At 43.1% G+C, this 11361-nt stretch overlaps 1 protein-coding gene across 4 annotated transcripts in view; it reads left to right on the plus strand.

The window, feature by feature from the left end:
- The window catches only part of kcnq5a (potassium voltage-gated channel, KQT-like subfamily, member 5a), an 83471-nt gene extending 72217 nt beyond the window's left edge, over positions 1–11254 (plus strand). For 3 of the 4 annotated variants that reach the window (XM_086093359.1, XM_086093358.1, XM_086093360.1), the window contains 2 exons: positions 6500–6626; positions 7114–11254. In XM_086093359.1, the coding sequence (XP_085949485.1) occupies positions 6500–6626; positions 7114–7965 (979 nt within the window). In that variant the 3' untranslated portion in view covers positions 7966–11254. Of the gene's footprint in view, positions 1–4753; positions 4871–5819; positions 5910–6499; positions 6627–7113 lie in introns of all 4 variants that reach the window. The other variant, XM_086093361.1, reaches the window with a different exon arrangement.
- The last annotated feature ends 107 nt before the right edge of the window (positions 11255–11361 follow it).

Below are 11361 nucleotides of genomic sequence, written 5' to 3' on the forward strand. Positions count from 1 at the left end.
ATTCGTCCTCTATTTTCCGTCTCCCCTTTTTCTTCGCATCTCTCCTATCCCCAACAATCCTGAGCCACTCTTCCGGGTGAGCGAGCCGCTTATGTTGGGAGTCGCCAACAGCCGTTTGGAATCGGCGATCACAGATTTCACATGGAAATCTATGGGTGTCACTTGTCTCGCCCACCACACCCCCACATTTGGGGGCATGACACGCAATAGAGTGACTACTCACCCTACACTTACGGCACATGTACGTGACAGAAGCATGACGATGCCGCGAGGCGAGATGCCTCCCGAGCAACCCCACACCCCCAAACCACACCCCACAAAGCGGGCAGCCCCCGGACGTCAGAGGTAAGAGCACCGCCACCTTGTTAGGGGAGACCATCTTTTTCTGCCTGAGTTCCGGGATTTTGCTCTGGCTAGGGCTCGTTGGCCCACTCAGGTCTTTGGTTGTCATTCCATTTCTTTCAACTTGACCAGGCTGTGTAGACTTCAGGACCTCTTCGGACTCTGTGCTCACTGTCGAGCCCTCCATGGTTCCTAATTCAATCTCCACTGAGGGTCGCCCATGGCCATGACCAACCGTGGTCTACCCGCTCTCTCGGCACAGTTGATGCGTTCCTTGGGCCTGCGTGTTTGTTAACATGGTCTTTCCGTCCAGAGAGTTTTCGCCACTAGAACCGACTGTTACGCTAGCCGGCCCCTGAGAGGCTCCATCGCCAGAAGCCTGCAGGGGAGTCTCCGACCTGCAGAGTTGGTTGATCCGATCGCACGCCACGTGTCCAACTCCAAAACGTCCGTGGGAGGTCGCTCGTCAGGCAACAGCCCCTCTCCTAGCTGCGCCCCCGCCGATTTTGATAAACCAGAACGGCTATCCTGGTCGTTAAAATCTATAAGGGAACTATCCATAAATGTTAGCAGACCGCTTTATTTCAGAAGGAAGTGGCCCATACTTCCTTCCTAGGACCATTTTGTTCACAGGAAGATGGTCCATGCCTCCCCCATAGGACCGACCCAACCCTTAGAGCCAATCCTTGTCCCAAAGTTACGGATCTGACTTGCCGACTTCCCTTACCCGCGTGACGACCGGGACCTTTCCCCGCCAGGCCTGGGGTTTGGGGGTGCCGCCCGTCTGCTGGTGCTCCCATCTCCCCTTCCGCCTCGAGTGTTACGCCCCACCAAGCGGCTGGAGGTGGGCTGGGAGTTTGGGGGTTTGGGGGCCTGGGGGCGGCGGGTGCTGGGTTGTGAGCGGGGGGCCGGGGGGTGGGGGGGCGGGGTCTGTGGGCCAGTGGGGTGCCTGGTGGGCCTGGGGTGGGATGCACTCCGGCCTCCTGGGTTTGCTCTCCGGCCAGTGGCCCCTGCGGGGCCCGGGGGTTGTGCCTTGGCGCTGCCGCGGCCTGGGGGGCCCTGGGGGATTGTGCTTACTCTGTCCTGGCTGGGGTCGACGGCTCCCTTCTTTAGTGGAGGTTTTCATGCATGCCAGATCCACCACACCAGCATCTACCGAAATTCAAACACAATGTGATTCTTCCTCTGATCGTTGAATCGGTGGAGGCCGATGTCTGTGGATCTCACTCTGCTTCAGCTATCCTTTCTTCCTTTCCTCAGTCTTTCCTTTGGTCTCTTGAGGTCTCCCTAATTTGCTGGAATTTAGATGTTTCTGGGGTTGGTGAAAGATTCTGGTTGTTAACCCGGTGGGTAGTGCTGGATTTCACTCCTGACAACTTCACGACTCTAGCGGGATTCTGAAGTATTCGGTTTAGGTGAACGGTATGGGATTTTTTAATAGATTTTAGATTAATTAATGAGCGCACACTCACACGCACTCACACATACACACCCACACACGCACATACTCAAGCACATACAAAAAAAAGAAAAAAAAAGAGAGAGAGAGCAATGATGATGACATGTCGAATCGGTAAGATTACGGAATGAACAATGCTGAGCTCTCTCAGAAAAACTCAACCTAAAAAAAACATGAGAAGCAAGGTTACATTTTTGTCATTGTCCTGCCAGTAGAAAACTGCTGGGTCTACTTTGGATGTAATACCTCCTGCCTCCATTAATATATTCTTTACTCGGTTGTACCAATACAGAGAGGCATCTGCCAAGCCATACACACACTTCTTTAATTTATTTAGTGTCCCTGCACTGTTTGCTTCAGAAGGAGATTTGACAAAAATGTCTCTAGACAGTTTCATACCCTGTAAAAAGGCTGAGTTTATGTCCATCAAATGAAGTTGCCATTGTCTTTGACAAATCACTGCTATAAGAAGCCTCCGTGACACACAGGTTGGTGAGTCTTTTTGTAGCTCTGTAACTTGCAGCTTCTCAAATCCTCTTGCAACAAGCCTTGCTTTTGGTACTAATCCAGTCACTGTCTCTATTCAGAGTGCAGACCCATTGTGTGGATATGCGATTTTGTCCCTTGTCCGCAACTTCTTCAAACACATCATTTTGTCTCCAGTTTTGTATTTCACTTGACTTAGCTTCATCAAATGAGACAACTTTTGTCACAAGTATGTCCTCACAGGCATTTCCCAAGGCACGATCAACCTGGATTTGAAGATCCTCCAACTGTGACACATCTGCAGATTCGTTGGTGCCAGCCACGCGAACAGGCTCAAGCAGCTCCAAATTGTACCAGTTTTTATATTTTCCTGTCACTTTTCCAGCACGTCCCAAAACTTTTGCCGTTTGTTGAATGCCATTTTCTGGAATTTTTAACGTTACAATCTGACCAGCCTTTAAATTGACACTACTTCCATGATCTTGTCCTTCAGCCCTCGGGTTTTCCATAGCGGACAATAGATTATTCTCACTGCGATCAGCAAGTGTCTCTTCTTCCGGCTCATCTGTCATATCAACAGCACACTGTTGCTTGTTGTTTTCTTGATCACAGGTAATCTGAGAGTCGTAATCATATTCCTGAGTAAATTTCTTCAGTCTGAGTTGATGAACTCGAACAACAGGTGCTTCCATGTCTGACAAAAACAACTGCACCATCCTGTCCAATGACCACTCCTGGCCCTTTCCATTCAGGACAGTCCCCTCTTTTGTAGTAAACCTTGTTACCAAGTTCAAACTTCTCATCTGTATGACGCACCTGTGTCTTTAGTGCTCTTTGTATTCTCTCCGAACATTCTGCTTCAGTAAAAGCCTTTCTTGCTGCATGCAGAGCTGAAATATGCTTGGCGACCCATTCACTTTTTGTGATACCTTCTAGAGCAGGTGCTTGGTCAATCAACACAGAAGGTAGATTGGGATTCTGTCCAAATACCAGCTGATGTAGACTGTAGCCATGAACACTTTGCATGCAGTTATTTGCCATCAAAGCCCAGTCCATAGCAGTGCTCCAGTTGCACCCAGTGCTTGTTTTGACTTTCATTATGATCTCAGTTAAGGTCTGAGTGTGTCGTTTTAACGCCCGTTACTCCAAGGACTGTAGGTAGCTGTTGTTAAAATTGTCAGCCATGTCTCTCACTTCTTCATTGTTGAACTCCCAACCGTTATCACTAAGCAGTTTTTTAAGTGGGCCGTGCACACTGATCCAGTCGTGAATAAAGCCACTGTTGTCCGCACACTGTCCTAGTGCAAGCAGTGTCTATTATTGCTGAGCCAAAACATTCTGTCATGAATATCTCTGCATCTGTTGGTGGTTCCTTGGTAAACAGAAAAACATTACACTCTTCAACTTCCGTTTCACGATCCTCCGTTATTTTTACACTCTCGTCTTTGTGTAACCCAGTGAAACGTACTTTGGCACATTGCACATTTTGATCACCGTCCATACTTGTCAATTGGATTTGTGGATTTTGTGGAGTTTTCTGTCGAGGGGACCTTTGCCACGCTTTGTTTTTGCTGCTCCGTAGCATATACCGTTTGCTGGCTAATACCTTCTGTTCATGTTAGCAAAGGTTAAGTCACTGCATGCTGTTAAAGCTAGCTGCCTGTCTGTCTTCCAAACACGTTGTGTCCAACAGCTTAAAAGCTGTTGTATTTCCACATTCGTGAATATCGTTGTTCTCAATTACATAGTCCGCCATGGACATATTCACGTATTTCATAATCCAGTCAAAATTGGAGTAAGCCTCATATATTCTGTCCTTTTCTTTTTTTAGGAACAACCCATCAAGTTTCGCAAATAGAGTGTTCATTCCCGTGTCATCATTTAGTTTGTCTACTGGAATTTCCATCGCTGTTTCTCGCACACTACCTGATAGCGCCAAAGCCACCGCGAGGGCTTGCTTTTTCTTCTCCAAGTCGGTGACTCTTGTCCAAATTCCGACCTCATTTTTCCAGCTTTCGTAGGGTTTTCCTTCTTCAAATAGTGGCGGAACTCTGTAGTTGCTAACCATCCTCTGCTACCAATGTTAGATGGAATAAGAACTATATTGTTTCAAGTTCAGACCACTTTATTCCGTTGCACTCTGCTCCCACCATCGTTACAACCACCACCCAACACTCACTCTCAAGAGCCCACTTGGCATAAAAGAACTAGCACTGCCCCCTTGCGGTGTGGCATGTGAAGGTTATTAAATTGAACAACAAAAATAATTTTTTATAGGGGAAATAGAAATAAACTAATATGTGGTTACAAATTTTTTTCGATTGTTTGTTTTACAATATTTCATTTGTTCCAATGGACTTGCACAAGTGGTGAAAAAACTTTGAAATTCTCATCAGTGATATCGCTAAAACCTGACATTCAAACAGTGTTGTCTTTTGCATATCCACTGCAATCTGTCTCCCTCAGACTAGATACAGTTGTAGGTCCTGCTCCGAGGTCCCTCAGCAGGCCCGGCAAGACCTTTTCCTCACCGTCCCTGCATTTGTATTACAGTCAGACCCGGAGGAAGTCATCTGCACCGGGGTTAGACCCGCTCAGCTTGTCCCATGCACCTTCAACTAACACAACACTAATGTCTACAAATTATAATTTCAGCGTTTTTAAGCCCTTAAGGACACACTTTCACACAGAGAACAAAGGCAAGATTTTGCCTTTCAAGCGAATATGCCCTAGACAGATAATTAAATGACGTCCGTATGTTATCTTGCATGACAGATAGGGCAGCAGAAGTGAGTGTGAGTGAAAGGGGCTTCTGATATTAACTTCATTCCCTCACTTTCTTCAACTTCTTATTCTGTAACAGTACCTTTCACACAGAACAATGACATTGGAAATTTAAGTAAGTACTGAAAAAAAACAGCTTTGAAAGGTAGTATGAAAGGGGATTCTGAAACTACTTCCAAAGCGGGGAAGTAGCTGGCTCGCTTTGGTCCCGTTTTCCATGTTGGTACCTTTCACACCAAACAACAACAGAGAAATAAAGAGTGTAAAAGGGGCCATTAAGTAACCCAACCATTCTACATTGGTAACTTGGTAACGGAAAAATCCAGTGATGAAAGTCAACGTGAAAGGCTGAATCCCGGAAATTAATTCCTCCCCCTTTTCCATGTTGGTACCTTTCACACAAACATAAAAAATAGTTTGACAGGCAGTGTGAGAGGGGCTTTTTTTAGTCTACTTCCAAAGCCAGGAAATTGCCTTTGTACCTCCATTGCGGGTTATAGACTCACAGGCCATAACATTAGATACACCTGCACAATCTAATGTGTTTGTTGGACAAACTATTGTATCGTATAACTGCACTAACATAAATTAGTGTCTGATTTCTCTAAGTGTATGAAATGGCCAGTTATGCCATGCTTAATATCGTAGAGCTTTGTAGATGGCATATCATTATCATAATTAGAAAAATAATAGGAATGTATTTTAATGGCAGGTGTGTGGGTAACGCTGGTGTTTCTGCTGTCTCCAGGCAGGCCAACTTGAGTAGTCGACTCAGGAACATGTCATCTCCCGCCCTGCATTACAATTACGGCAACAGGAAGAAGAGCTCGGCCTCAGGGTTGCCTTTCATTTTTTTCCATCATCAACATTTGGATTTTTAGTTCTTTAGCTTTTTACCATTTGTCTTGACCGTTTTGTTTTTTTGCTGTAACGAGTGCAGTTCATTGATTAATTGCCTTGCCGGTTGCAGTTTGCTTGATGGTGAAATAGTAGAGATAGATGAGAATGGAGTGTTTGAAAATGTGAAAGTGTAATGGAGTTTATAATATTTTGGGATCATTAAAAATGCCATGGGTCAAATTGACCCAAGCACATTTTTTGCTGTTTCTGAAAAATTAACATAACAGCAGGGTTGTGTTTAAAAAGAATGAAATGTTTCTTGAAACTTGTGCTTTTGTTTAATGACTTGTACAAATGCACGTTCATGGGTGAAGATGTGGAGTGTTTCAATACCTCAATGTTTTTGTAAACGTTCCTATAACCGCAATCACGCAATGTAGTGTGCCCCCCCCCCCCACCTTGTTTTATACGAACCCTAGCATCTAGGTTTGCTCTTCAAATTGAAAGTCCACCGTCGCCTGGACTTCTCGCCACCAGTTTACATTGTGTTAACACTAATGTTTGTGTGTTTGTATTTGTGTGCGTCAGGGTGGATCAAATCCTGGGAAAAGGCCAAATTGCCGTGGATAAGAAGATGAGGGACAAACTGAACCCGGATGGAGATGCTCACGATGGCGTCAGCATGCTGGGACGTGTATGTAAAGTGGAGAGGCAGGTGAGGGGGAAAAACTTTAAAACATCACACATGGAACACAATATTTACAATCTGTTAGTTTGTGTGATGCATGCCTTGTTGTTTGGTTGGTTGGTTAGTCAGACTTATTTGCTTAGTTAGATTTATGGTCCCTCGGTTAGTTAGTTAGTTAGTTAGTTAGTTAGAGATAGATAGATAGATAGATAGATAGATAGATAGATAGATAGATAGATAGATAGATAGATAGATAGATAGATAGATAGATAGATAGATAGATAGATAGATAGATAGATAGATAGATAGATAGATAGATAGATAGATAGATAGATAGATAGATAGATTTTTTCCATTGGATGGTTGCTTGGTTGGTCTATCTGTTCATCCATCCATCAGTTGGTCGATTGGTTGATGAGTTAGTTTGTTAGTTAGTTTGTCAGCCTAATTGGCTGGTCTGTTGGTTAGTTGGTTGGTTCTCAAATTGTGTACAAGTGTTCTTTCCTCTTTCCAGGTTTCCTCCATCGAGTCCAAATTGGACTCCCTTCTGGACGTGTACCGTCAAATCCTGCAGAGAGGTCCGTCTGCTTTGGCCCTCTCATCCCTGCCGCTCTTTGAGCTGGACCGGCACCGCGACTCCGACTACCCGAATTCCATTCTGGACCGAGACCCGCCCTCCCCGCAGGGAAGCGACAGCAACACCCACGGGAGGGGATTGCGGCTCATCCTCGCCCCGGCCGACAGCGACGAGGGCCAGGACTCTGAGCCTCCATCCTACCCGCCGTCCACCGCCTCGCTGTCCCCGTCGCCCCTGCTGCCGCCCGACAGCCCCTACCCCACACTGGTAACCCCCAACAGCACTAGTCGGGCGCACTTCCCCGACCTTCCTCCTCCACCGCCATCCGCGGGGGGCTTCACCCTCCAATTACCTACTGTCATGCACCCCTCACACCTGCGCTGCCCCGTTCCGGATGCCATGGTGGCACACAGGGGCGGCCCGGGCCCCTCCGTCGTGGTGGGACCCGGCAAAGAGACCAGCTTTGTGCACCTACGGGAGAAGCCTGGCTCCAAGTACGATGCCACCTGGAGGCGACACGTGAGCCTGGAGGTGGACCCTCTGCTCATGTTGTCGCCGGGCGACGTCCCGTCGGCACCCGACTGGGGGGGCGCCCTTGGTAAGTCCCTCTCCATGCACGATCTTAATCGACACGGAGGTGACGACTGGAGCGGGAGCAGGCTCTTCATTTGTGAGCGCAAACTGGGGAGCGGCGGCGGCCATTCGGACTCTGATAGGAGCCCAACTGCGGAACAAGATGTGCTCGCTTCAGACTTCCTTGGTCAGTCGCCGCATGTACAGCTGGCCTGACCATACACACACACACACACGCACACACACCCCTACACACACACACACACATAGTGACTGTCTGCCACTCTTTGGGAGGCCACATTAAAGCCTTTCTACAGGAAATGACTTATTGTCCTTGCTTGTGAATGTACAATTTCTTGCTAAATTGTTTTATTTTTCATCAGCTTCATTTCACTCCGTGTACTTAGTAGGAAAACAAATATCTAAATACACTACTTGCAAAAAGTTAGGGGTAATGGCCTTTCAGTTGAAATTTCTGGATAATCCAAAAACCCACAACAATGAAAAAAAACACACAAATATCTTAATTTTCTATTTGAAAAGGTTATTCTTGTGCAAAAAGTATGAAAATACTCAACAGTTCATAGAAGCTCAAATGTGCTTGCTTTCTAAATGTAAAAGTGTGTTTCAAGTAATCCACATCTGGAGAATTTATCTAATATACAAAGAATAGGGTTTGGGGAGGGAGGGGGGTGGAGTAAGAAACTTTTCAAATAATGTAACATTAAAAGCAGATAAGGTTATGGTTATGTCAGCCAGAAGTAATATAATTATAAAACCATGAAACTGGGACGAATAAAATGGTTTAATGAGAATATTAAAATTAAAAGCAGATGTAATAAATGGGGCTGGGGGTAAAAATCATTTAGAGTCAGCATACAATGATCAATAAAAGTGCCTATAGTATTCTGGCAAATGCAGAAATGATATGACGTACTAAAAGTATGGGGTTGTTAATGTATTTTATTAGCATGTTAAGGATTAAGGGCTGATGTAAAAAGGAGTGTGTTTTTTTCAATTAAAAAACAGCAACTACATTAACATTTAAATGAAAGTAGCCATATTTACATTATATCAGGCAAATGTAGGACGTTTATTAAAGTAGTCTAAAAACAAATCCAAACATGGAGAAAAAATGTGTGGAGTGGGGATTAGGAACCTAATTGCATTAAAACAATTGTAAAATTTGGGAATATTTTCTTTTACATTTTTTTAAATATAAAAAACAGCAGTGTTGACCAAATTTAATACATTTATTTGGACAACTAACCATCGATTCTATTTTTATTATTATTAATTTGTATTTGTTAGTGGTGATCAGAGGGTATCTGTGTGGATGTAGCTCATCTTTACCTATTGCATTTGAGAGTGACTGAATTGCGCCTCTGCTGGTTGAAGCTGAGTAGTGCACGCCATTATGACTCATGACATTCTGTCTTGAGACATAATGGTAATATGATCAACCATCAGTGATCAATTACAAGCAAATGATTATTATGCCCATTGCAAGTTTTCACACAGACTCGACGATGTGAAGATGAATTCTGACTTGTGCTATTGTACTCATGCTTTTTGTCTGTCTTTTACCAAATGTCTTTAATCATGCTGTGTTTAAAAAGTGAATGAAAGCATGCTAAACTAAAATACGCAGAATAATAACTATTATGATCATAACACAGGCCAAAAAAAAATTAACATGTAATTAGCATGACAATGCCGCATGTATTCCGATGTCACAGATGTCTTTATGGAAATCAGTTAGACTATTTATTCCAATAGCGCACTAGTAGACCAACTAGGCACACTAATGATACTAACACTACTGGTAAAAAAAAAAATTCCAACTTCTAATTTGGCTTCCTAGTAGGACAACTACAGGTACATGTAAATAGTAAGGCAAAACTACTAGTGGGAGTTGGTGCTACTAGTATGGTTCAGGAGGCTACTAGTGCATCACACATCCTAATCAGTTGTACTTAGTGATGTTCCAAGTGTGGCACAGTAGTTTTCAAGTAAGGTTTAACTAATTATTATTTTGTTTAGATATATTTTGCTATCTTAAAAGGTTATTAGTGAACTCCTGTTTCTCAATCACACTTTTCAAACAACTGCTACTTTGCACACATGGAGCAGTAACACACACAGTATATATAACAATACAATATTTTCTCTGCCTTGCGGCAACTGCTACTGGAGCTGGATTGGAAAACTACTCTGCTCCTTTTCCTTGCTTTTAATTAAGCTATCTTTCCACGAGACCTCAGTGTTCTGTGGCATGTTGTGGCTCAACATGGTACTACATTGAAGGAGTGCAATGGAATTCGGACATGTTTATAAACTCCTAACAAAAACAGACTGCTTAAAAATCTGCAATGAAGTGGGGGCATGAATGATGATTTCTATCAAAAATCAAGTCCCGTCTGCAGCTGTCTGTGATGTAGTTGTATTGTATGTAAACTTAGTAACATGTACGCTAACATCTTGCTACCAGCTAACGAGGCTAGCTACATGCTCCGTGTTGCAACTTGTCTTGATTTTTTTTTTCTAAAATTATGATCAAATGGAATATTAGCGATTAACGCCGCATGTGCTCGATGCCAAGCTGTGAAACATGTCCAAAGGTGACATGATTGAAAAGTCATTAGAAAAATACACAGGAAGATCTTTCTGTGAATAATATTACAATATGCTCAAGAAAACATACTGGAAAAGCCACTTCTGGTGGCGCTTTTTATGTTTTGACACTGGTTTGTTCTATAATCTCTGAGTGTGAGGCCAATTTTAACCTCTTTTTGTGGATTTTTTTTTTTAATTCTTGTTAAAATTGTCCTCATATTTCAACCCTGAACAACTTCTTCTTTTGCTTTAGTCTTAGATTGCCCGCGGACTGATTCACAATATACTTAAATCAAATTAAACTTGTCAAGAACTACTCTGAATCTACCTTTTATATTTTCTTGTTTGCCTAGTAACAAGGCTGTAGTATTTCCTAACAGGCCATCCAGTGTTAATGTTGTTTCGGGTATGATGCAATACAAAAAGCACGGTGGCGTCTGTAGCGCCTGAAAATTTGACACACTACTCTCTCTATATGTATGTGTCTTCATTTTGGAGAATATTGATTGAAGACTTTGAATAATAAAGAAAAAAATTAATTCACGTTTAAGAATCTGCTAGTCGATTAACGGTGCCTTTTTGTTTGTTTAGTTTACCAATGACTGTTATGTTGTTTGCATATCAGTCTACTAATTAGGAGATCATTTGTCAATCGGGTTCGTTTAAATCACATAGCTCTGACCACTGATTTTTGTATTGTATTTTAAATAATGCATTTTCTCAATACTGCTTGAACGGTAATTTATTATTTAGTATGGGCCTTAAAAAGCTTGATGTTAACACTATGTTTACTTTGAAATTAATTTATTACAAGTGCACATTAATTCTCTGGAAGAGAAAAAGGCAAAATGATTTTATTATACTTTAATAAAAATTCTAAGTGAAAATATTTACAGTGGTTGTCTTTTATTTTAAAGGAGGACTTAAAACCGTTAGCCAAAGCTACCTACGTCTACTGTCTTTATCAATATTGGTGAAGTTGAGGTCCATCTTAAT

This window comes from Leptonotus elevatus, chromosome 13, assembly GCF_054856555.1.
Source record: "Leptonotus elevatus isolate MCC_2025b chromosome 13, RoL_Lele_1.0, whole genome shotgun sequence".
NCBI lineage: Eukaryota > Metazoa > Chordata > Actinopteri > Syngnathiformes > Syngnathidae > Leptonotus > Leptonotus elevatus.